Source organism: Indicator indicator, chromosome 29 (genome assembly GCF_027791375.1).
Source record: "Indicator indicator isolate 239-I01 chromosome 29, UM_Iind_1.1, whole genome shotgun sequence".
Lineage (NCBI taxonomy): Eukaryota > Metazoa > Chordata > Aves > Piciformes > Indicatoridae > Indicator > Indicator indicator.
In genome coordinates this window covers 7075335-7100194 of record NC_072038.1, presented here as the reverse complement: position 1 = coordinate 7100194, position 24860 = coordinate 7075335, and the positions used below count along the sequence as shown (strand labels likewise).

General features: G+C 59.9%; 2 protein-coding genes across 2 annotated transcripts; both read left to right on the top strand.

Annotated features, from left to right (window-relative positions):
• Positions 1–2660: 2660 nt before the first annotated feature.
• TIMP2 (TIMP metallopeptidase inhibitor 2) lies at positions 2661–11382 on the top strand. The gene is made up of 5 exons (XM_054393889.1): positions 2661–2787; positions 10096–10196; positions 10280–10388; positions 10667–10791; positions 11161–11382. The coding sequence occupies exons 1-5, from the start codon at positions 2661–2663 to the stop codon at positions 11359–11361; spliced, it is 663 nt and encodes a 220-aa protein (XP_054249864.1). The 3' UTR covers positions 11362–11382.
• Positions 11383–14693: 3311 nt separating this feature from the next.
• Positions 14694–24129, top strand: USP36 (ubiquitin specific peptidase 36). The gene is made up of 18 exons (XM_054394067.1): positions 14694–14946; positions 15018–15239; positions 16002–16112; positions 16371–16473; positions 17090–17157; positions 17528–17598; positions 17955–18037; positions 18369–18480; positions 18879–19019; positions 19324–19424; positions 19729–19867; positions 20094–20762; positions 21398–21510; positions 22207–22554; positions 22826–22986; positions 23370–23525; positions 23788–23903; positions 24001–24129. The coding sequence occupies exons 1-18, from the start codon at positions 14694–14696 to the stop codon at positions 24127–24129; spliced, it is 3096 nt and encodes a 1031-aa protein (XP_054250042.1).
• The last annotated feature ends 731 nt before the right edge of the window (positions 24130–24860 follow it).

The following is a 24860-nucleotide window of genomic DNA, read 5'->3' as shown; positions in this document are numbered from 1 at the left end:
CTGATGTGCTCAGTGCAAGAGGGAGAGCCAGAAGCACCAGCAGAGGTTCCTGGGGCCAGCAGCAGCTGGAAAGCATTTGTAGCAGCCCTGGGCAGGGAGCCCTCTCTGAGCTTGCCAGCAGTGTTGTGAAATCATGGCAGCAGCCTGTGGCCCCCCAGGAGGAACTAGCACATCTCAGGAGCCAGAAGTGCGAAACATTGGGCATCTGCAGGCCCCAGGGCCTCCTTCCCACCCCACTAACCACAAGGTCTGCAGTTCCTGGCCTGGCCCACACTCTCCTGGTTCAGCTGAGCCCCTGCCCCAGTTCACAGGGTAGCACAACAGCCTCCTCCCCCGCAGCACAGTGAGGAGCTGGGGCTGGTGTTTGGCTCCTTGGTGTGATCCTGGTTTGGCAGCGGAGAGCTGCAGGTGCAGGGCGGCTGGTGGGGAATGAGCTGATGGTGGTTCCAGGATTCTCGGCAACTCCCCAGAGCCAAGCTGCAGTCCAGGGACCTCCAGGGATGGGTCCAATGTGGGGTGACTTCACCTTGGGGGCTGGCCATGCTCAGGGTATGGAAGAGGCCTGTTAATGCAGCTGCTGGGTTGCAGTGGGGTGGGAGGATTCACAGTGCTGGGAGCTGGCAGCACAAGGGCCCAGCCAGGCTGCCCCCTCCCACCCCAACTCTGTTTACACTGTCCAGCATCCCCTTGAGCTGCGAGAGCAGTGCCTACAGGGCTGGACACGTGTTTTTGTTTAGCCCAGACAGTGACTCATGCTGGCTGCAAGCAGCCACACTCATCTCCTCTGCAGGCAGCTCTGCCCCGGGCACCAACCTGTCCCCACTGCTGTGGGCAGAGCTGGCCTTGGTCCCTGCACGTGGCCCCTGGGGACCGTGCAGCACCCAGCCCAGGGCACCCGGGCTGTGTCCCTAGCCCACACCAGGTGCCAGCTGGCCATGGGCCACATCAGTCACTCTGCCTTCACTTGTGCTTCACTTGGCACAGCCTCTCCTGGCCTTGCTTGCCCTCCTGGATTGGTGCTGGCTGGCAGCTCCACAGCACCTGTCTTGGTGCCAGGGCTGTCTTGGTGGCTGTCCCTACTGTGGGGCCCATTCTTGACCCTGGGCTCAGGCTGACAGGGACCTCTGCACCCCACTGGGTAGTGGGGCTTCCCATACCATGTCCCCCTGCAGCCCAAGACCACTCCACTGGCTGCCCAGCCTGCTTACACTGGTCCTTTTCATCGCAATCTGACTGGACCCCATCACCCTTCTCCTCGTGCAGGAGAATAGCAGAGGCCTGGGAGGCTGCCAGGACCCGGGACAGCAGTGTGATGTGAGCAGCAAGACCATCGCCCCCTGGCCTGTCACATACAGGACTAGGCTACAGCATCCCTGGACCTGTGGTGCCCTCAGAGCAGCACAAGCACCCAGCGGTAGCCAGTGCCAGTAGGATTCCTGGTGACTGCTCCCAATGCATCAGCAAAGCCTGTGCTCTGTAGTGGAGTCAGGAACCTGAAGCCCCATCCCCAGATTTTATCCAACATCCCCGCATTGATGCAGTCACCTCCCACAGGTTCCCTGTAGGCTCAAGCAGGGCTTGGCCAAGGTTTGGCTGCCCACATTTCTGCTGTTTCTTCTCATCCTAGAGGACAAGCAGTTCTTGATGCCTCCCTCAAATGTGAGTAGCCACAGCAGGGCATCTCTGTGGCAGAAGGCTGGCTCAGGAGCAGGTTTTGTGGCCACGGTGTTGACTGTCCCTGCCAACATGTGCCCGCAGTGCCCAGCTCAGCTGTGCTCAACTCTCTCCCTGCCCAGAGGCAAAACTGGGCTCCTTGCCTTGCTTTTCCAGGATGAAGGCACCGCTGGAGAGATGGAGTGTGCTCATACAGCCAACTGGGCACCAGAGTAGTGATGTGGTGAGATTGGCAGCACCCTGACACTCTTGTAAACAACGCCAAGGTGGGATTTTTGGTGACGCACTCCAGGGCTGACGGCTGCTGGCCAAGGGGAGGAAGCCAAGGGTCTGTGGGCATGTCACAGCAGTGCAGAACCCCCGGGTGAGTGCAGAGGGAAGGAGCTGGACAGGGAGGAAATGCTTGGGCACAAACATAATCGCAGCCCTCCCCTCCTCCCGCCCTTCCCTGCTCCCCGTGGCGAGGGCCAGACGCCGGGGTTGCGGGCTGGGGCCGGGTCCTGTGCCCGCCCTTGCCGCCTTCCCCTGCCCGCTGCTGCCCGGCCCCGATGGGGCAAAGGGGCGGCAGGACCCGGGGCCGGGGATGGCGAGGCCAGCGGACAGTCAGGCTCCTCGGGGCTGGGCCCGGGGCGGGGGCGGCCGGGGCGGGGGCGGCCGGTGCCCGCGGCGGGGGCCGGGCCGGGCCGGGCCGGGGGAGGCGATCACGGCGCGGAGCCGCATCCTGCGGAGGGGCGGGAGCAGCCGGGCTGGCCCCGCGCCATGCAGAGGAGGAGCAGCAAATCCCCGGAGCACGTTAAAAAGCGAGGTTGAGCGGCAGCCGGGGAAGGAAGAAAACACCTCCATAGAAGGCAGCGGAGGAACGGCCGCAGCAGCTCGCAGGGGCCGCGGCTGCCGGCCCCAAACTTTCCGCCGGCGGCTCGGCCGGGCCCGGCGGTGGATGCAGCTTTTTGGGCCGGGTCGCTAAGGCTGCAGTCCCCCGCCGCAAGATGCCCGCCGCGCTGCCCAGCCTGCTGGCCTGGCTGGCCGTGCTGCTGCTTGGCAGGGCCCGCCCGGCCGACGCCTGCAGCTGCTCGCCCATCCACCCGCAACAGGCCTTCTGCAACGCGGACGTAGGTGAGCGCCGCCCGTCGCCCCCGCGCTTTGTCCCCACCGCGGGGCCCCGCAGCCCCGGCAGCAGCCCCGGCCCGGCCCGCGAGAACTTCCCGGCGGGGGAAGGGGCGGAAAGTTGGCGCGGAGCGGGCGGGCTCGACGGGCGGGCAGGGAGCCGGGTAGAGCCCGCCCGGGGCCCCGACACCTGCCCGCAGACCCGTGCGGATGTCCCGATCGGTCTCGGGGGTGTGTCGGCGGCAGTAGATGCGCGGCCGGGCGCGGTCTTGTCCGTCCGGGGTGTGTCTGTCTCTCCTCGCCGTCTCGGGGCAGGGGGACCCTCGGTGCCGTGCTCAGCATCGCTCCGGCCGATGCTCGGAGCCCACGGGGCCGGGCCGGGTTCCCGCTGCGCGGCCCCGGTGACATGGGTGAGACCGGCCTCTTCCAACTTTGATTAGACCGCGGTGGTACGTGGCAGCGGGGGGAGCTGCCGGCCTCAGGGAAGGCTCAGGGGCCTCCGAGCACTGCCGTCCTTCGCACGGTACCGGCCTGAGCACGGAGGCACCCCGGTGTCGGAAAGCAGCCGCGTCGGGCTCGGTCACCTCCCGTCTGCTCCTTATTTCCAGGCATTTCCTCTCCCCCGTCCCATTTTGTTCGGCTTGGATGCTGCTGAAAGGGAGGGCTTGGCAGCGCCGGGATCTGGATTCCTCTTTCTATGAATAATGCCCTTATTAAATTTTAACATATTAAACAAACACGCCAGCCCCGGTTCCCGGCGCTCCCCTTTCCCGGGGCTGTTCCCAGGCTCAGCTGGAGAGGTAACATTCCCAAACACTTAGGCAGCCCCAACCTCTGGATGGCCCTGCCCTGTGGCTCACTCGTGAGCCAGGATGCTGCTGATGGATTTCCAGACTGCCCTCACCCCTTCCAGACCCTGCTCCCAGTGTTTCTCTGTCGTGAGGCCAACTCCTACCATGTCTGGCTGCTGCCCCATGTGCCCAGCTCTACCCAGCCTTGCTGCTTGGCACAGCATGCTGCAGATTGTGTTGGGGACAGGGAGGTTCTTAGACAAAATGGAGCACTGAATTTTTGGAGCTGCTGCTTGAGCCAGTGTCACTGGGCTGCAGGGTGCCCTGTGCTCGCTCTGGGAGTGGATTTGTGCTTCCCATCACACTCCTGATGGGATCAGCTTTCCGGACTACTCATGACTCAGTGCCCATCCTGGGGTGCTGGCTCAGCCATGACTCAGCTGCTGAGTCACCTTCTGTCTCGGCAGCCCTGGCTGGTTCAGCTAACCCCTGGGTGGGCACAGCATGGCTGGGCAGCAGTCTGCAGGTCAGGCTGTCCTGCTGCCCTCAGCAGGTGCCTGTCTTGCAGGCACCCAGAGCTCATCCTGCCAAGGCAACCTCCTCCTGGCCTGTGCTCCCTGCAGTGCTGGCACCTTCTGGCTCTCAGCTTGAGTACTGTGTGCCACTCATCTGCACCAGTCTTGCCTTGTGTGAGCTTAGGTGGAGACTGTGCTGGGCTTGGGGGAATGAGGTTCATCCCAGATATAGTCCCCAGCCTTCTCTTCCCATGCAACATGGATCCATCTCTTGCAGCTCATGGTCCGTGGCCCTTTTGCTGCTTCTTGTCTTCCCCCAGATACCCTCTGGAGCTGGGAAGCTCCTCGGTGAGCTCCTTGCCACAGGCATGAAGAGCCCAGGGAGAGCTGGGAGCGCTGAGTGCTGCCAGGACCTTCCTCAGCAGCTGCAGATGGAGCAGCCCATGTCCAGACTGGGTCCTTGGTGGAGATGTGGTGGTGGCTGATGCCTTGCAGTGCCTGGTGCATCCGGGGCAACTGATAAGGTCTAAGGCTCAGCCCTCAGTAAGGAGGAGCTGGGTGAGTACAGTGCAGGGTCCTGGCCCTGGGACTGAGATCCCCACTCCACAGCATGAGGAGTGCCTGCCATATCCATCTGTGCCTCCCCACAGCCCCTCTGCCCTCACTCATGCCCCTGCAGCCAGCTCTCCTCTGGAGCAGGGATGGAGCAGCCAGAGCCCAGGATTGCATTTCCAGATGGCACAGGGGGAGGTGGATGCAACTTGGCCTCGGGTGTGAGATGCCAGAGGAGCTGGGGGTTGTGTCACTGAAGCTGGTGACTTGGAACAAGTGACCTGGCTGGCCTGTTCTTGTGCTTCCTGGGCAGCAGTTTTCTGCAGGGCCCAAGGGCTCAGGGTTGCCCATCTGCCATTCCTCACCATGGTTGTGCCCAGGCAGCAGAGGCTGGCGGCTGCTCTGTGTTGCTCTGCCAGGGTTGCTCTGCTGCCAGGTGGGGCCACGGCCAGACTAGGGGCTGCAGCAGAAGACCTGGCTTGTGCCTGGTCCCCTCTGGAGCAGTGTGGAGATGTGGGAGGTGAGGGAGGTGGTGCTCAGCCCTTCTGGGCATGGCTGTGAGTTTGGCTTTGTGTTGCAGCACCAGGTCCAGGAGGGGTAAATGGGGGAGTGGAGAATGGGGGCTTGGTGTGCCACCTGGGACAGGGAGCACCTCAGGTGCATCCCTGGGCAGCATTGTGCCAATCCCAGTTGTTCCAGTGCTTGGTTCCTTGGGATGGGGTGCAGGCAGCATGGAGGCAGGGCAGGGAGAGTAGGGGCTGCTGGCAGCTGGCAAGAACTAGGCAGAGAAGAAGATTTGGAGAGAGCCCTGCTAAGGGCTGCCAGGGGGAGCATGGCTGCCCAGTGGGCTCTGCCAAGACCAGGTGGGGCACAGAGCTGCCGGTGCCTGGTGCCGCCCTGCCGAGCTCCGGCGGTCGGAATCCTTCCCGAGCGGAGGGGCTGTGGGCTGACTGCTGGGGCCGCCGCTGATTGGGCTCCGTGCCGCTCCCATCAGCCGGCGGGGATGACGCACACGGTCACGGCAGCGGGGGACCCGCGCAGGCCGGCAGCACAGCAGGGTCCGAGTCGCCATGGGCACTGCCACACGCTGGGCAAGCCCCCGGAGCGAGGCAAGTCCCATTCCGCTGTGGAGCTGCAGTGCTCAGCTCTGCATCCCTCCAGCCTCCACATTCCATGGGTTTGGGCATCCAGGCTGGCAGTGCTGGGTGGGCAGTGGGCAGTGCTGGCACTGGCAGCTATCCCCTTTGCTCAGCCAGCAGCCCCAGAGAAGAGACCTTTGTGCCCTGGCCATTCAACTTGGCAGTGGCCCCTGTGATCTGTGGGCACCAGCACTTCCTAGGTAGCTGCAGGTGGGTGCTGGTGGGGCTGTGCTGTGGCATCTTAGGTGGGATGGTGGAGGAAGGGGCAGCCATTTGGCACATCGCTGGCCAGGAGTGGAGTCCCAGGCCGAGGCTCCTTGTGCTGCCTCGTGGGGTGCACACAGGCAGGCAAGAGTGCATTCCAGCACCTCCCCTGAGCTGGGATGGGCGATTGCAGGATCCACCCTGTCTGCAGCTTCCCTTCTTGTCAGGTCTCACCAGGGCAGTTCGCCCCTTCCAATCTCCCTTTCCTTCTTCCGCAGGAGAACTTGGAGCTGCCACATCTCCCTGCAGGGTCTCACAGCATCTCCCCAGTAGCTGCACATGGCAACTGGAACACCCTGCTCAGCAGGCAGAAACACAGGGTGCTGCCCTAGTTCAGGCATGGCAGGGCCAGGAAGGAGAGCATCCCACTGGCTGGCAAGCCCAGAGGGACATCACGATGGGTTTATAGCGCTGTGTGACTCTGCCTCCATATTTGCTCCTGGAGCTGCACCACAGCCCCAGTCTGTCCCAGTTTGATGCTCATTGCCCAGCTAGGCAGAGCAGGGCAGGGCCCCAGCATGGAGCCCTTCTTGATAGCACTGCTGCCTGCTGTGTCAGGGGGACTGCTCTGCGGCAGGATGCTCTGGGCATCTCCAGGTGCTTAGGATGGGAAGTCACCATTTCCTACCAGCTCCCCATGGACCCTCACTCATCTGTAGCTGGTGAGGAGATGCTCCTCTCCCTGCCTGCCCTTGTGCCCATTCCTATGTCCCACCATGGGCAGCGAGGAGTGGTGTTAGGAGGCAGCTGGCAGTCATAGTCCATGCCAAGGCAGCTACAGCAAGGTATGGGGCAGGTTATTGGAAATACTTGGAACTGGCCTCAGCCCTGAGGCCCCCTTAGACAGCAGGTTTGGGGGGGCAGCCCCCTCAGTGGGCAGAGTTTATAGGGCTGCCAGCACAGCCCTGCTCATGCAGCAGCTTTGGTGTGGAGTTACAGACCAGCGCTGGTGTTTCTCCCAGTGCTGGGGCAGGAAGCAGCCAGCTGGCAGCTTTGGCATGGGGGAGAATTCAACAGCCCAGCTGGGAGCCTGGTGCACCAACCCTAGTGCAGAGGGCAGCGAAGAGACTCACTGCCTCACAGGACTCTGCTCCAGAGGGCTCCAGGGTCCTCACTGTAGGGTAGCCACAGCTTGCAGCCCAGTGGTTGTCACCAGTGGGGCTCCCAGCAGTTGCCCCACAGCTCATCCTCTTGCCATGGCTTGTCCTGCCTGGGGAAGGATCCTTTCCAGCATTGCCCCAATCAGATTTGGTAATCAAGTTTCTGTCATCCTGCTGGTGCTGTGCACCCTGGGAGCTGGGGGAGCTCAGCTCAGCTTCATGGTGTGTTTTGTGGCCGTCCAGGCCAATGGCAGGAGTGGTGGGTGACACAGCCACCCTTGGGCATTGGCATTTGTGGGGGGGGGGGGGGGTCCGACTGCCAGTCTCTGAGCGTGCAAGGTGTTCTCCCATCCCTTGTCCCTGCCCCTCCATCCCGGGGGGCTCAGCTGGGCTCTCCTCCGGGGCTCGCCCTCCTCGGCGCTCCGGTTGCTGGCTGGTGCGGAGCAGCTTGGCTGCACCGCTGGGGTCTTGGCGGGGAAAGCGCAGCACAGCCGTCCCCTCCACAAAGCCGCACTGTTCAGAACAAATCCGCCTAGAATTGGGCTGCATTTTTGTCAAGTGATTCATCAGCACGTGAATGGAAAAGGCTGGAGCCCACTGAACCAGTAACCATTCCCCCACGCCTGCAGCCACAGGGCTGGAGTCGGCGCATGGCTCTCCAGCCCGGCTGCACCCAAGTTACGCCAAAGCGAAGGGCCTGGCACGTGGGAGGATGCAGCAGCCACTGGGCTGGGGAGCAAGGGGTGTCCTATGCCAGCAGTGACCCAGGCATGTTGCTGTCAGAGGAACGGGCACAGGCGCTGGTGGCAGGCAGAGGTCGAGGCTGTTTGTGCCAAACAGAGTCCTCCAGCATGGGTCAGGAACTGGGGCTGCACCCAGAGACTTGCCCAGTGAGCAGGCTGGGAATTCCTATGTGGCTGAGATGCTGCCTGTGCTGCCAGTGTGCTCCAAGGCAGGGGGGCATGGCTTGGAAAGCCCTTGGTGCAGCCCTGGTACAGGTGGGCATTGCATCCACCTACCCTGCACTGAGTTTATGACTGCATTGACCAGGAGCAGACGTTTTGGGGAGTCTTTTCCCAGGGCCCTGCTTATGCTGGTGGCCACCATTTCTTCCCCAGAGTAAACTCAGTTGACACTTCCCAGTTACTCACATAGGGCTGTGCCACACTGACCTTCAGCTTAAATAGCCCATCTGCATGCCCCCACGCCCCATGGTATTTATAGAGTGCGGTCAGATTCCCTCTCCTTGCTGTGCCAGTCAAATTCATCTGTGCCAGGCTGGTGGGTGACACCTTATGTCCCTGGCTGCTCCTACCCCAGCACCTTTTGATGGGGCACTTGAGCTGGATCCCCAGCTTAGCTGGCGCTTGCACTCCTGCTGCCCCAGCCAAAGTGCAGCTCCCTGTTCCCTACCCCCACAACATGCCCAAAGAGGAAGGGGTTGGCAGAGCACTGGGGTGCCCCTGAAGGACAGGGATCTAGCCTTCCCAGGGGATGACAGCACCCGTAGCAGCAGAGCAAGGAGCTCTGCGAGCCCCTCGACTGTGAGGGTGCTGAGCAGGAGCTGCAGCTTTGGGTCTGCCACTGTGCTGTTGGTGTCCATGGGGCTGGCTGGAAGTTTGCATGTTGCAGGTCTTGGTGCACAGACCTAGGCCCTGGACAGCACAGCACCAAACCAGCCATCATGTCCCGAGCTGATGAGTAAGGGTGAGCTGGCTGCCTGCTGCCTGCCTGCCCTGGGTGCCTGCTGGGTCACTGCCACGTGCTGAGTGCTCACATGCCAGTTTGTGTGTCCCTAGGCTGTGCTGGCAGCATGGCCACAGGGACCCTCCCACAGCAGAGCTGGCCTCATGTCACTGTCCCTGAGCTCCAGGGTGCCACAGCCTCAACATCCCTAGGGCACCTGTCCTTGTGCCTTGGCACTGAGCACTGGGACCACCCTGGGGCTGTACAGAGCCCAGAGGGCCTTCGCCTTTGGTCAGGCTGCTCAGGGCTTCTGGCTGGGTGCTCAAAGCCTCCCCTCACCTGGCCATGTTTTCTCACTGCATCAGCCCTCAGCGTCCCTGGGTTATTTTTGCAGGCAGCAAGGGCAGGAAGTGACATCCCACAGCCCCCTGCTCCGAGCGGATGTGGTATGTGCATGGCAGTAGCTGAGCTCTGGCAAGGAGTCAGTAGCCAGAGCATCACCCCATGGCAGCTGGGACCCCCTCCATTGTGGGATAGGACCCCATGCTCCAGCTGGGAGGTGCAAAAGCAGCCTGGTCTTGGGATTGCTCCCCCAGCGTGGAGGTGCAGAGGGCCAGGCAGGGGCCTGGTGGGACTGAGGATTCTGGCACAAGCTGCCTGTGCTGGCACTTGGTGGGCAGCAATGGTACCTGTGCTGTCTGTGACAAGCGGACAGGATGGATCCTAACCACCTCCCTCTGCACCCAAAGGTGACCCTCCAAATAGCTCCCTCTGCCCTTTTCTCCTCCAGCCTGGCCAGGCCACACAGGCATTTGGCTGGGACTCTTGCCAGACACTGGATTAATTAGTGACAGTGGGACAAATACTTCAGTGCTCTCAGGATGCTGCTGGCAGGTTTTAGCTGTGCCAGAGCCATCTGGGTGACAGGCATCAGCCTCAACAGGGTCAGCCTGCACCCACAAATCCAGCACTGGCCAAGGGCAACTGGTCCTACACAGCTGGCAGTGATGGCACCAGGTGATCCTGGGGTGACCTTTCCTTATCTACCACGAGAGTGGTGCTGTCACACTGCTTGTCACCATGCTGCACGTGCCAGAGCCCTGTCCTTTTGGGTACAGTGTATGACACCAGCTCTGCTGGCAGCTGGGTGCCTGTGGGGAAGACAGTGAGGTTCCTTGCAGGCAGCCAGCCCCTGTGAGGGGGCTGAGTGGGACCATCCCACCCCTCTGGTTCCTGAGCACCCCTGGTGATTTCCCTCCTCTCATTGCAGTGATCCGAGCAAAGGCTGTCTCTGCGAAAGAGGTGGATTCAGGGAACGACATATACGGGAACCCCATCAAACGAATCCAGTATGAAATCAAGCAGATCAAGGTAATGGGGCACAGCAGGGCAGGAGGCTGGCAGGGATGGGGCAGCCTCCGTGCCAGCTGCTCACTCCTGCTCCTTCTCCCCAGATGTTTAAAGGCCCTGACCAGGACATAGAGTTCATCTACACGGCTCCATCCACCGCCGTGTGTGGCCGGCTGCTGGACACCGGCGGGAAGAAGGAGTATCTCATTGCAGGTGCGTGGCTGTAAGGGAGGGCTCTTGGCAGGTGACACTGGCAGTGCTGGCCCTGCTGCCTCACCTGTCTCCCAAAACGCCTGGCATTGTGTGCTTGCTCCTCTGGCTCTGTCTTCTGGCAGCCCTGGGCTGTGGTGGGGGCAGCAGGGGACAAGCCTCTGCTCCCTAAGGATAGTGCATGGATCATGGAGCTGGACTGATCCCCAGGCACCTCGAGTCACTGTCAGGTCCTGGGGCACTGGAGTGGACTCTGAATGGTCTCTCTTCCCTCTTCCCAGGCAAGTCAGAGGGCAATGGGAAGATGCATATTACACTCTGTGACTTGGTCTCTACCTGGGACTCACTGAGTCCAACCCAGAAGAAGAGCCTAAATCAGCGGTACCAGATGGGCTGCGAGTGCAAGGTGAGTGGATGGGGCTGCCCATGCTGATGGGGTCTGCAGCTCCAAGGCAGGCATGGGCTCCACAGTGAGATGCTCTTGTCCTTCAAGGTTGATGCTGTGCAGGGCGCACAGCACGCAGCCAGGGATATGGGAAGGGCGGCTGAGCCCTGGGAGCTGTGGCCCCATCACTCCCCCCACATCAGGGTTGCAATTCCCTACCATATACTGCAGGGAGGGGCAGCCTGGCACCCCTACTCCAGAGCCAAAGGGATGGGTGAAGCAGAGCCACAAAGGCAGGAGGAGGCAGACCTGCCCTGTGCTGCTTCCTCCTGCCCCACTTCCACTGCAGTGCCCACCTTGGGGTGCTCAACGATGGTCTCTTATATGCAGATCTCGCGCTGCCTCTCCATCCCCTGCTTCGTCTCCTCCTCGGACGAGTGTCTCTGGACGGACTGGGCGATGGAGAAGAACAACGTGGACGGGCGGCAGGCGAAGCACTACGCCTGCATCAAGAGGAGCGACGGCTCGTGCGCCTGGTACCGCGGCATGGCCCCCCCCAAGCAAGAGTTTCTCGACATCGAGGACCCCTAAGCCAAACGAGCGCATTCCAGTAGCCAGTAGGAAAAAAAAAAAAAAAAAAAGGGAAAAAAAGAAAAAAAAAAAAAAAACAACAAAAAACCTGCAAGATGTTAGACTGGGTCCACACTGATATCGGTTCCTGGAGACAGCATGAAAATCCGCTCGGCTGCCGGGAGGGGGGTTCCCCTGGGCTGTGGTGGCTGCCATGGGTGGCAGAGCTGTGGCTTTGCAGCAGGGCTGAGCGGGGCATGGGGACGTGCCACTGTGGGAGCCGCATCCCCTCCCAGCCACGTTCAGCCCTGGCAGCTGTGAAAGATTTGAACCCTTGGGAGTGGTGGGAGCTGCCCCATCCACGTAGCAGGTCTACCAGTGCCCTTGCCATGGGGCACCCACCCCAGCAGTTCTTGCCAGGCAGCTCTCCCCACTGCAGTGTCCTTGGGACCCCATTGTTTCCCTCCCCACCCCACTGCCTGTCTCTCCCTTTGGGGTGCAGGAAGGGTACACCCTCCAGGCAGGGGCTCTGTGGGGCCTTTGCCATGTGGCAGAGCCTGTGGCCATGTGTGAGGGGCTATGGAACCTTTACAGGGCTGGGCAGTTCCTGCAGCTGAAAAGCCAGAGTAGGGTACATTAGCATTGCTCGGGAGACCCCCCTACCCCTGCATGCTCCTGGGCACTACTACCCCTCTTGCCACACACTCCTCTTCCCGTGGGGACACAGAGGTGAGTGCAGGGTTCACCACCATTCCCAGCATCATAGTGAGGTCCATTTTAGCTTCACTCTTCTGCATAGGTGGAGAGCTGCTGCCAGACCCTGCTGCAGCCATTGCCATTGGACAGATCAACACACCCTCCCCCCCCATACTGCTCCCACCTTGCAGGTGGGCAGCAGGGCCAGGCAGGGAGCTCCCCCTCAGCCAGACACCAGCAGTATGAGTTCTGGCAGTGTAGGCACAGGGTATTCATCATCGCCTCGTGCAGGTGTTGGACAAGCTGTGCCATGGCCTTTGGCACTGCTGCAGCATTTTGCAGAGGTGTGCTCCCTCCTCTGTGGCAGCAGGGATGGTGCCTGGCACCTGGCCGGGCACAGGTGGCAGAACAGCCACAGGAGCACTCATTCCCTCCAGTGAACCCTTCGCACACCTCAGGCCCCACTTTCTCTGAGCCATTCCCACGTCGCAGCAGCACTGGTGCATGCCATGGAGCTGCCCATCCACAGTGCAGGCCCTGGCACAGGTGCCCATTGCCCCCTTCCCGCATCTTTGGGAGCTCGCTGGGAAATAATCCCCCTCACAGCCCTGCTCCGGGGGTGTTTTCATGCTGTGCGTTCCCCGTAAGGTTTAAGGTGTTGTATTGGACCAGTCTGGGCAATTTCAACATATTAAAGAGAAAAATTAAAAAGAAAGAAAAAGGTAAAAAAAAAAAAAGAAAGAAACCCAACCTCTAATCAGTGCCATATACGGCTCCCGTTCGCTTACTGTATGGTTATATCATATGTGCCGTTTGCTCCTGTCTCTGCTGGTAGTCTGTCTCTGAGTTCAATATTGCCACTTGTTTTGCCACCGGCTCTATGTCCCTGTGCTCTAATTTCGGTCTGTCCTTGTCAGGTGCTGGAGTTGCACCTGTTCTGGGGGTGTTGGTGGGGCAGGTGGAGGGGTTTGCACTGGGGGTTCCAGGGCAAGAGAGGAGCAGCAGCAGGGGATGCTTGTCCAGCATGGGTGATGCTTCCCTGGTTCATAGAATGGATTCATGATCTTTAAGGTCCCTTTCAACTCTAGTTCCAGCCCCCCTGCCAATCCTCCAGCAGGGATACCACCCACCAGACCAGGTTGTTCAAAGCCTCATCCAGCCTGGTCTTAATAATTTTCAGGGATGAGGCATCCACAGCTTCTCTGGGCAACCTGTTCCAGTGTCTCACCACCCTCATAGTAAAGGACTTCTTCCTAATGTCCAATCTAACTCTATCTGCTCTAGTTTAAAACCATTGTCCCCTGTCCTATCACCACAGTCTCTTATAAACAGTCCCTGTCCATCTTTCCTGTAGTCCCCCCTTCAGGTATTGCTCTAAGGTCTCACTGAAGCCTTCTCCAAGCTGAACAGACCAAATTCCTTCAGCCTGTCCTTCTAGGGGAGGTGCTTTAGCCCTCTGATCATGTTCATCGCCCTCTTCTGGACCCTCTCCAATATATCTATGTCCTTCTTGTGCTGGGGGCTCCAGAGCTGGACATAATACTCAAGGTGGGGGTACCACAAGAGTAGAGTAGAGGGGCAGAATCACCTCCCTTGACCTGCTGGTCATGTTTCTTTTGATGCATCCCAGGACATGGTTTGGGTTTTGGGCTGACGGCATGTTACTGGCTTGTGCCAAGCACCTCATCAACCAGCATCCCCAAGTCCTCCTCTGCAGACTGGTTCCTCCCAGACGATCCCCGGTCTTCACTGGTTCCTCCCAATCCACCCTCAGTCCTCACCAGTTCATGCCGGTTCCTCTACTGTTCCCCCACCCCAGTTACCGCCGCCCCTCCGAGGACAGGAGGGCTCCCCTCTGGATGTTAACTCAGCCCCCAGGGACAGAGGGGAACGCGCACAGCAGCGGCGGAAAGTCGATACCAGATTCCTCCCAACCGCCCCCACCGCCCGCCCGCGTCCAACGGAGCAGGGACAGGGCCGAGCCACGGGGCCACGCGCCAAGGCACAGGGTACGTCACGGCTCGGGCTCCGCCCTCTGCCGACGCAGCCAATCCGCGGGCGAGACTCTGCCCTCGGGGCGTGTAGGGGGCGGGACGACATCCGTAGGCGGGACGAGGCGAGGCGCGGCCTCAGAGCCCGGGCCGGAAGCGACTGGTACCGGCGGCGGGCGGCGCCTCTGCACGGCGGCTGCACGTGTGCGCGGCGGCGGAGGCCCGGATGGTGAGTGCGGACGGGATCGGCTAGGCCAGGACAGGCCGAACTAGGCTAAGCTAGGCTAGGCTAGGCCGGGCCGGGCGGCGCCGCGGGGTTTGCGCTCCGCACCGTTCTGCGCTGCCCTGTCCGCAGGATCGGCTGTGGCGAAGTGCCGTTACCGGGAGACCCCCACGTGGCAGCGGGAGGGCGGGCTGAGGGAGCGCGGCGTTGGCGTTCAAGGTCGCGGGCAAGAAGGCGCGGTGCATTGTGTGTTGCAGTGCCCGTAACGGTGGCAGGCGGGGGTCCGCTGAGGTTTCTCCGGGGAGCGCGGCGGCTGGGTCGGGCCTGCGGCTGGTCTAGGCCCCGGTCTGTTGCCCTGGTAACGCGGCCCCGCGGTAGGCCGGACCGGCTCCCCCACATAACCGGCCGCCCCTTTACCGCAGCCGGGGCCGCCGACCGCCGCCATGCCGATCGTGGAGAAGCTGAGGGAGGCGCTGAAGCCGGGCCGGCCGGAGGCGGGAGAGGCTGGGGAGCTGGGCCGATTGCTGGCTGCCTCCGCCAAGAAGGTGCTGCTGCAGAAGATCGAGTTCGAGCCCGCCAGCCACGGCTTCTCCTGTGAGCTCCAACAGCTCCGTGGCAAGTATGTGTTGCTCAACCCCCGGTCCGAGGCTGCCGGCCACCACCGTGGCCCCGAGGAGGAGCCACCTGGTAAGCAGGGTATATAGCGAGGCAGAGAGGGCCCCACCCGTGCCCCGTACCCCACGCCTCACCATCACCTGCTCCCACAGGCAGTAACCATGCTGCAAAAGGACGCGGAGACGGGGTCCCTGCTCCCCAGAAGGTGCTTTTCCCCATGGAACGTCTCTCCATGAAGTGGGAGCGGATCTATCGGGTCGGTGCTGGCTTGCACAACCTGGGGAACACCTGCTTCCTCAACTCTACGGTGCAGTGCCTCACCTACACACCACCACTTGCCAACTACCTGCTGTCCAAGGAGCACAGCCGCAGCTGTAAGTGGGGAGCCCCAGTTCAGCAAGCAGCAGGGCTGGAGGGGCTGTGCCAGTGGGGAAGGGAAGCTCCTGCCTGTGCTGCTTTTGGTGCTGCACTCAGCACTCCTACATATGATTCTGGCAAGGGACCTGTGGGTGTCAGGATGTGCCTTCACTGTTCCTTCCTGCCCATTTCTCCATCGAGAGGTTGTCCTGTGTACATCTCACTTTTCCTGGTGGTGGCAGTGGTCTTGAGCTCTGCAGCCCTGGATCTGGGGAGGCTCTATTGCTGCTGGACACAGTCTGGACTAAGATGGGTCCAGCAGGGTCTAGTGGCTGAGCTAAGACTTCCAGACAGCCCCTGCCTGTGGGGACTACATGAGGGCAAGGCAGGAGGCTGTGTACAGTCAGCAAGTGACTTTGAAAGGGAGTCTGGTGGGCACTTCCCCAGGATAAGACCAAGGGGAGCACTCAGTGCTTGCAGCCCTGTCTTTAGGGCTCAAATAGGATCTGCCCTTGAGGGCCAGCCTGTGGGCTTCTCCGGGGCTACCTGTGACCTGTTTTCCATCCGCATGGATGCTGTCTCCTCTGGGGGCATTGCAGTGACTGTCACAGTTGTGTGCTAGTCCCTGTATACCAGGGGTGTCCCAGAGCTGTACTGGAGCACAGAGCTTATAGGGAGAACTGAGCATGGCTGAGCTGTGTGGGACCAGAGATCTCTTGTCCTTTGTACTGCTTGCATCTCTCCTTGGTTTGTTCCTGACATACTGTCTTCTGCTGCAGGTCACCATGGAGGCTTTTGCATGATGTGTATTATGCAGAACCACACGATCCAGGCTTTTGCCAACAGCGGAAACGCGATAAAGCCTTTGTCCTTCATCCGAGACCTCAAGAGTAAGGATGGCAGCCCTGCCCTCCAGTAGCCAGGCAGGAGACTGGTGACTAATGCAGAAGGAGAACCTTTGAGATCTGGGCAGGTCTTGGCAGATGGCTTTTGTGAGATGACTCACTGGGCTGTTGGGGTCTGGTGACTATGGGCTATGGCCAACATTAGTTTGATATCTGGTTTGGGTTGAGGCAGGTCAAACTCTCATGTCCCTGCCCCACGGTTGCAGTACAGGTTGCTGGGGTTGAATCCTCCCTCTATTGCAGAGATTGCCCACAACATCCACTTCGGGAGGCAGGAAGATGCTCACGAGTTCCTGCGTTACACCATCGATGCCATGCAGAAGGCCTGCTTGAATGGCTGTACCAGGTGTGTGGGACCTCTGATAACTCGTTTCTGCTCTTCCACTGTCCCTTACTGGTACCCTGTGCCCACAGAACGGGGCTGTGGGGTGAATGTATCCCCTAGGTCACAGTCAGAGAGTGATACTGACTCCAGAGACCTCAAATGAATGGCCCAGCTCTCTTCCCTTTTCTGACGCAGCTCTGGGCTGTTGTCTGCCTTCTTCTGACTCCTCTGCCCCAGAATAGCTGTGGTCCTGTCCCCAGATCCTGAGGCTGCTCTGGGTTTGGATCCTGTCCCAGGTGCTGAGGAATCCAGGCTCAGTGTCAGCTCTGTGGCTAGGCAGTTTTCCTGCAGGCCCTCCATCCTGGGAAGCCTGTAGTGCCTCTCTCTGCAGTGCCCAGCTCTGAGCTCTGGACAGGAGTTTCTGCTCCTTCTAGAGGAAGGTGCCCATTGGAGCCCAGTGCCATTCCTTGAGCACTGGGACAGTAGACTGGCAGAGGCTGTGACTTCCCTCTGCTATTGAAACTCTGCAGCCTGTCCACTGTCCAGAGCACACAGGGAAACTGTCCAGAGGGCAGAGGGGTGGTTGTGGGGGTGGCTGTTGCAGAAGGAGCAGTGTGAGATCCGCTGCTGTCTTTAGGTTGGATCGCCAGACCCAGGCCACGACGCTGGTTCACCAGATCTTTGGCGGTTACCTGCGGTCCCGTGGTGAGTGCCAGCTGCCAGGTCCTGGGCTGCTGTTTCCCTTGCAGTAAAAATCGTTTTGGGGAGATGACTAAGCGTTTGTGTATGATCCTGAGTCCTGTAGACCCTGTGGATCATGTCTCCTGTTATGGTGATGGATAAAGCTGTTGCCTGAGGGTCCCCAGTTCATTGCCACCAGCAATGTGTTGCAGGCTGTCTAGCAGCACTTGCTGTCCCAGCACACAGTGGAACTGCCAGGCTGAGAGTTCTGGTGGTCACACCCCAGAGGCCAAACCCGGAGAGGGAGGAGAATATTAGAGCTGGCTGTGTTGTGCTGGGTGGTGGTTGGTACAGGTGTTATGCCAGGCTGTGCTCATTGCTCTTTCCTTCGCAGTGAAGTGCTCGGTGTGCAAGAATGTCTCGGACACCTACGATCCTTACCTGGACCTGGCGCTGGAGATTGGGGTACAGCAGCAGGGTCAGGGGTGGGGAGAAGCTCTGCTTTCATGGGGGATGTTCCTCCCAAGCGCACCATCACTGCTCTGTGGGCTCCTTCACTGTCCAGTGTTGTCATGGTGCAGGTGAGAGGGAAGCAGCTGCCACTGTTATGCTGCCTTCTCTGTCTGAGTGTTGGGGACACTGCAGCTGTCCCTCATGGCATGGTGGCCAGTGCCCAGCTGGTGGAGGCTCATGGTGCAGTCTGTAGCCCCGTGCTCATAGCCCATGTTCATGCATTGTGTTGTCTCTTGGGGCCAGTGTCCTGGCAGAGGGCTGTGCTGTTGTGTGGACGGGCCTGACTGACCTCTCCTCTGTCCTTGCAGCAAGCTGCAAACATAGTGCGGGCACTGGAGCTGTTTGTGAGGCCAGACCTGCTGGGTGGGGAGAATGCCTACATGTGTGCCAAGTGAGTTTGTGGGGCTGTAGGTGGAAGGGGCCTGTGGGTGCGCTGGTGGGAAGCAGATGAAAAGCTTCTCACGGTATGGGAGGGATTCTCTGCCTGCTTCCTGGCTGAACCATGAGACAATGGCCATGGAAGCCTGGCGATGAAGCTTGGTACTCCTCAGCTCCCTCCTCTCATGAGAAGGACCTGGGCCAGCAGCTGTGTCCATGAGCAGGTGCCCTGGAGCGCTGCCTGCTGTCAGTAGGGTCATTTCCATGGGGTTTGCCACTCGACCAGGGCTTACAATCACCTGGGTGGTGGAAGAGCTTGAACAGCTCCAGCTCTTCCTGTGCAGATGCAAGAAGAAAGTGCCAGCCAGCAAACGCTTCACCATCCACCGAGCCTCCAACGTCCTCACACTCTCGCTGAAGCGCTTTGCTGACTTCGGAAGGCGCAAAATCACAAAGGTGAGTGCTGGGCAGTCCAGAGCTGGGGCTGCCTCCTGGCCTGAGGGCATGTGCCCAGTGCTGTGTGGGAGGCGATTCTGTGTCCAGTGTGAGCTCTGCCACAGTCCTGCAGCCCATCCCTAGCTGTGCAGTGGGAGTTTGGCTCATCCTGGCATCTTCCACGCTATGACCTCTGCCTGGGGGTTGCAAGTCCCACTCCTTCAAGAGATGGGACTTACAAGGCAGCTGGACTGGTCTTCCTCTAGCACAAAAGTCATCCTGATCTAGTTGGGGATGTCCCTGCTGACTGCAGGAAGTCAGACGAGATGACCTTTGGAGGTCTCTTCCAGCCTGGACCATTCTATGATTCTATGAAAAGCCTCTGCTGTGCAGGCTCCTGAGATATCCTCTCTCCACAGGACGTGGGGTACCCTGAGTTACTGAACATCCGCCCTTACATGTCTCAGAAGAACGGAGATCCCATCATGTATGGGCTCTATGCGGTGCTGGTGCACTCTGGGTTCAGCTGCCATGCAGGGCACTACTACTGCTACGTGAAGGTGAGCCCAGGGCTCTGTCTTGGCACCCTGTTGTGGCTGGGGGCTGGTGGGTCCTTGTGGGTCCCTGAAGTGCACAGAAGGAAGGGTGCTCAGCAGATATGCATGGTGTGGAGCACTGGATGGGGAGTAGAGGCTGTGCTCTGCCACAGGAAATGTGGAGGCCTGGTCTCAGAGTCCCCTTGCCTGCCCTGGGCCTTCACTGGGTTTTGGAGAGAGGATCTGTGCTGACAGGTGCTGTTTCTGCTGCACTTCACACCAGGAGGGTCCTCAGACACAACCCAACCCAACCCTTCTCCTTCCACAGGCCAGCAATGGGCAGTGGTATCAAATGAATGATGACCTGGTCCGTTCCAGCAACATCAAAGTGGTCCTCAACCAGCAGGCCTACGTGCTGTTCTACTTGAGGTGAGAGCACCCTATGTCTCCCAGGCCCTCTGCCCCTTGCTCTCAGCATCTAGGATAGGGCTGCTAGCACACCCCTGGGTGTGGGAAGGAGCTTCGCCCAAGTAGCCCAAATGCCTGTGTGTGTGCTGGTTTGGAGAAGGGTGGCAGGGAGGGGCCCAACCCCTTGTTGTGGCTTTGCCGTAGATCACGAGCATCTCATCTCCTCAGAGCTTCTGTCTCCTCTTTGTTCTGCTCATCTCCAGTGAGACCATTCCAGTTGCTCAAACCCTCACAATTAATGGGTGTCCTTCTCTGCTTTCTCCAGAATCCCCAGCCCCAGGAAGAGCTCGGAGGGAGCCATTGCCAAAGCTGCCTCCAGCCTGTCCACTCGCACTGGCAGCTTCTCTGATGAGGTCAAGAAAACTGTGACCTGTGGGCCACTGTCTTCACCACTGATGGGCCGGGTGAGTCCTGAAGGCTGCTCTTGGCCAGTGCTCCCAGGAGCTGCTCCCCCTCCAGCTGCTCTGTGAGGGCTGCAGCTTCTCAGGGGAAGGTGGTTTGCAGGAGAGGCCCTGCTGAGCAAAGGGTTCCTTTGTGCACCTGGGGAGGGACAGGGAGGGCATTACCACTCTGTGTCTTTGACTCCTTGGATTCTCTCCTTGCTGAACTTCTCTCTTTCTCCTTGTCTAGAGACCAGACACATTGCCAGGGAAGAAGCTGCCAGGGCCAGAGGAGGTTGGAGTCCCTGTGGCCCGTAGCACATCTGGGACAGGGCTGAAGCTTCTCAATGGAACTGCTCCACTGAAGCTTCCAGCTGGCTCCCTGTCACCCAAAGTGCCCCTCAAAGCCACCTGCACAGCCACAGCATTGCCTGATGACACAGCCCAGAGGCTCAAGAAGTCGCTCTCCTTCCTGCAGCGGCCTCTCACTCCCAGAGCAGCTCAGGGCTTCTGTGACACCAGCAACACAACTGGGGCTAAAGCAGAGCTGCCCCGGCAGAGCTCCTGGGAGAGCAAGCAGTCACCTACCTCATCCAAGCTGCTGCTGAGCAATGGGGAAAGCGCTGGGACCCTAGAGAGGGACTCCAGTGGCAGCAGCGCTGCCAGCCCAGCGCACAGCATCAGGGGGAAGCTGGCCAAAGCCTCCCAAAAGGCCAAGAATGGAACCAGCAGCTTCTGCACCTCTCAGGAAACAGACTGTGGCACAGACCTCCCTGCTGGCTCCAGTGATGAGCTGGCTACCCCCAAAGACTCCAAGCTGGTGAAATTGAAAACCTCCCTGCTGGGCAGCACTGCTCTGGAGCTAAGCAACACCATGTCACCACCACCAGCTAAGAAACTGGTGCTCTCTGCGAAAAAGGTGAGCCTGAGCTTCTGCCTGGAGTTTTCAGCAGACACCTTTCTGCCTTCTGAACTGTGACTTATGCTGGGGGGCAAGTGTAGAGCTAATGCTGGGTGTCTTGCTAAGCCATAGGTGGGTGGGGAGAGCCCCTTGGCTCCAGGGCTGTAGCAGTTGCTCTGCCCCTACACTGGGCGAGGGTGTGGGGCCAGGCCCCCACTGTTGTTCACATTCCTGAGTGATGCAGGAGAAATGCCTCCTTGTGCAGCATGGAGGGGTGGCTGTGCCAGTCCCTTCCTTGGGTAGCATGTCCCCTGGGGCAAGTGGAAGTGGATGGCATCACGGCTGGAGGGCTGTGGAGTTGTCCCTTCCCCAGAGGGCGGTGTGGGAGCAGCCCTCTGGGCGCCTCTGTGCAGCCAGGGTTCAAGATGCTGCGCTGGGGTTTCTGTTCTTTAAATTTCCTTCCTTCCTTTTTTCCTTTGTGCTTCTAACTGAAAACACTTCTGATTCTTCTTCTACCACCCCCACTTCCCTCCCCCCGTCTGTGTCTGTTCCCCTCCCCTTTCTCTGGGCTCCCCTTTTTATTTTCTCCTCTTGGCTCACGGAAACCTCTTTTCTTTAGACCACCAAGTTTTTATTTATGTCAATAACTGCAGGGCAGCAGCCTGGGGAAAGCGAGCGGAAGTGACCACCACGCACAACCTCACCCACAATTTGCTGAGCATACTACCCACCCTGACTCTGCTCCCCAGCCTTTCAGCAGGGCGAGGTAAGCACTGCCAGCCACTGCCAGGCTCCTGCACAGCAGCTAGGCTTGTAGCAGCCTTGGGGTAGTCCACAAGGCAACCATCTGGCATCTCATCTGGGCATGGCAGCCTGCTCTCCTGTTCTGCCTGGCAGGGGTTGCTCAGGGTCTTAGAAGCAGGGCAGCTTCTCTGACTGTTGGCACAGGGTGAGAGGGAGTTTTGTAGGCTGTGAGCACATAGTAGTGTTCCTGTGGGATCAGGAGGCACCAGTTTGGTCTAGATCTTGCTCCAGGTCTCCCTTGTAACCTTCACCATGGATGTGTGCTGCAGCAGCACTCACTCTTTCCTAATCCTCCATGGGACAGTTTGTGCCCTGCACATGGCTGGCACTGGGCAGGTGCAGGGTCATTGTGTGCCCTTGCAGCTGCTACTCTGGCAGTAGGGTCTGATTCAGATTTCGCGGCTGAGATGGTGGCAGTTGGGTGCTGCGCTTATGCACCTCGGGGTGGGGAGGAACAGAGGGGCTCATGCTCCTGACCTGGGTTTCAGATCAAGTCAGCTTCTTTTCTGTCCTTCAGGCTGTCCTCATCTGCTCTCAAACTCCCAAATCCTGAAAAGCCTGCCTTCAGCTCCATCCTCAACTCATCCCTTCAGCTTCCAGCCTCTTCCCTGGCCAATGGTTCCACTGCCCACCCTTCACACCACCTTCCTTCCTGCAGTAGGGAGAAGGGGTCCAGCCACATCAGCCCTGGTTTCTCCAAAAAGAAGTGGCGAAAACAGCAGCATGGAGCAGAGGGCAGCCCTTGTGCTTCACAAGGCAAGGATGAAATCTCCAAACCCCCCAAGAAGAAGAAGAAACTCTCTCAGGAGGGCTCAGTGTCCCTCATGGGGAAGGAGGTGGAAGGCAAGGGTGGCCAGAAGGGGCCAAGCTGTGAGGACATGGAGAGCAGGCCTAAGCAATATGTGTCAGACCCCATGAAGCCCATTTCCCATCTCAAGAAGAAGAAGAAAAAGAGGAGAATGAAGGAGACAGAAGAGTGCTGCTCTGGGACACAGTCTTTGGGCAGGTGAGAGACTATGCTCTTGTGAGAGCCATGTGCACCTCACTCTGCCTCAAGTCATGCTCCCTGGGCTGTGGGCAGGTGCCTTTTGGTTTTCTCTGGGTGGGATAAGCCTTGCCATGGAGCCAACTGGCACACTGGGGTGGTGCTGCTCCTGCCTGAGTGCAGCGAGTGCTGGGGTGTGGATGTCCCTATGCCAAATCACCCTGCAGGGAGCTCAAGCTTCCTGCTCTGGCCTGGCTGAAGCGGGCTGACCTGCTGCCTTTCCCAGCTCTAGGGGAGTTGAGCTTGAGCTCTGGAGGACAAAGCAGCGGCAAAGTGTGGAACCTGGGACCGGAGAGAGCGAGCACCGCAAGCGCAAGCGGAGGGAAAGCCTTGGCAGTGCAGCCTTGGAGTGCCCGGCTGCCAATGGCACCTGTGCCTCAGACAGCACCCCAGGTATGACCGTGTGCCTGCAGCCTGGCACGGGAGAGCCAGCTGCTCCTCTACCCATGCAGCCCCTCAGAGCAGTGGTGTGCAGTCCCTGGTGCTTGGTGGTCTCTACAACTGTCTGCTGGTGGCCTGTGTGCTGCTCTTACAGAGCTGCTCAGTGTACCCTGGGTGTGGTGTGCTTCCCTCCACACTCCTGGGAACAGGCCCCTTGAGGGGTGCAGATTTACCCACAGCTCCTCCCTGCCCAGAGCAGGTCCCCATGTGCTCAAGCATCCTGTACCATCAGGATCTTGTTAGTCCTGGCAGTGTCTCCTGAGACAAGATCTATCTTGGAGATGGAGCAACACAGAAGCTCCCTCCAGCTTGTCTTCACCTGCCTGTTTCCACAGTGGCAGCACACACTTGGGACAGCCAGGATGGAGATGGCCACAAGCACTGGCCAGCTACTCAGAGCCCTGAGCCTGGCCATGGTGCTGGCACAGCACGTGTGAGTGTGGTGGAGGAGCTGCTGAGGAACTCCTTGGACAAGGCTTATGGCAAACAAGGTAACCCCTGCGCACCTGGGTGGGCAAACAGCCACACAGCTGCCTTGCTTTGAGCCCTGGATGTGGGCAGAGCCCTCCACTGTCTGCCAGGGCCTGAGCACCCCCAGCAGCAGCGTGGGCAAGCCACCCAGCTAAAGGGCTCTTGGGGGTGCTATGGAATAGGGTATTGGAGAGAGGGGCTCCAGTGTCTGGCCCACGGTAGGGGGCCTGCACATGTGTGTGTGGCAGAGTGGTGCTCCCTGCTGATTCCACTTTTCCACAGTTCTGACCTGGGAAGGTGAGATCTCAGCTGTCAGCCAGGATGCCATTCGGGATGCAACCTGGGCCCGCAGTGAGACCATCATCGACGAGTGGGACGAGGAGTTTGACAGAGGCAAGGTGAGTGCTGGCCGTGCCTTGGGCTGGGGCAGGGTAGGTGAGAGGAAGCAGAGACCTCTGCACACTGACCTGATCAAGCCTTCCTGCCTCTGCACAGGTAAAGAAGGTGAAACTGAAGCGGGAGCGGAGGAGACATTTCAATCCCTTCCAGCAGTTGCAGAGCAAGCGCAACTTCTGGTCCATGACGCATCCTGCCAAGGTGACTGGCCTGAGCCACCGGCTCTGAGGTGAGTGAGCCTGGAGGGACAGGTAGTGGAGCAGCAGCCTCACGGGGTTCTAACACTGCTCCTTTCCTCTCAGGTCAAGATCAGCATCCTCAGTCAGCGCATGGAGCAGTCCCAGGTGAAGGATGGTCAGGGGAGATATTCATGGACCTTGCTGTGTAGGGGAGGCCAATCCCACGTGTCTCCAGGGCTCTTTGCCTTCCTTTCACAGAGCTGCTGTCCTTGAGGACCCCAGGGTCCTGATGGGCTGGGATTACTTTCTTCTGCTCTCCAGCCAACCTGCCTTGTCCAGGCTCCCCTGCCATGTCCTCTGTACCTATGCCTGGGGCTGAAGTAGCCCCTTCTCCCACCCAGCCTCGAGTTTAAGGCCTGGTGGGGGGGACTCCTGGAAAGTGCCTGCAGATTGTCCCTTATGCTCTGGGCCTATGTGCCAATCCCTGGCTCCATGTTGGGAGGGGGATACCAGCCCTGGGAGCACCAGGGCTGGTGTCCCTTTCTCCTGGGTACAGCTCAGGGATCTCCTCCTCTCGGACCCCACCTGCACCCTGCCCATCTGCCCTCCCACCCCCACAAACTGCCCCTGTGCGAGTCACAGTGACTCCATTGCCCCCCCTCCGGGTAGGGCCCCTCTCCCGCCCGGCCCCGCGCTGGTCGCGGGAGGTGGTGGCGAGTCCCGCAGGGCCGGGGCGATGTCGCCAGCGCTACGAGCAATAAACTCGTGGTGCTCGAGATG

Bases quoted from the DNA above. Each gene is read 5' to 3' on its own strand.
- TIMP2 (XM_054393889.1), top strand. From the start codon at position 2,661: ATGCCCGCCGCGCTGCCCAGCCTGCTGGCCTGGCTGGCCGTGCTGCTG. The intron at 2,788-10,095 runs GTGAGCGCCGCC...CTCTCATTGCAG, and splicing joins CTTCTGCAACGCGGACGTAG to TGATCCGAGCAAAGGCTGTC. The intron at 10,792-11,160 runs GTGAGTGGATGG...TCTTATATGCAG, and splicing joins AGATGGGCTGCGAGTGCAAG to ATCTCGCGCTGCCTCTCCAT.
- USP36 (XM_054394067.1), top strand. From the start codon at position 14,694: ATGCCGATCGTGGAGAAGCTGAGGGAGGCGCTGAAGCCGGGCCGGCCG. The intron at 17,158-17,527 runs GTGAGTGCCAGC...TTTCCTTCGCAG, and splicing joins CGGTTACCTGCGGTCCCGTG to TGAAGTGCTCGGTGTGCAAG. The intron at 22,555-22,825 runs GTGAGAGACTAT...TCCCAGCTCTAG, and splicing joins GGGACACAGTCTTTGGGCAG to GGGAGTTGAGCTTGAGCTCT.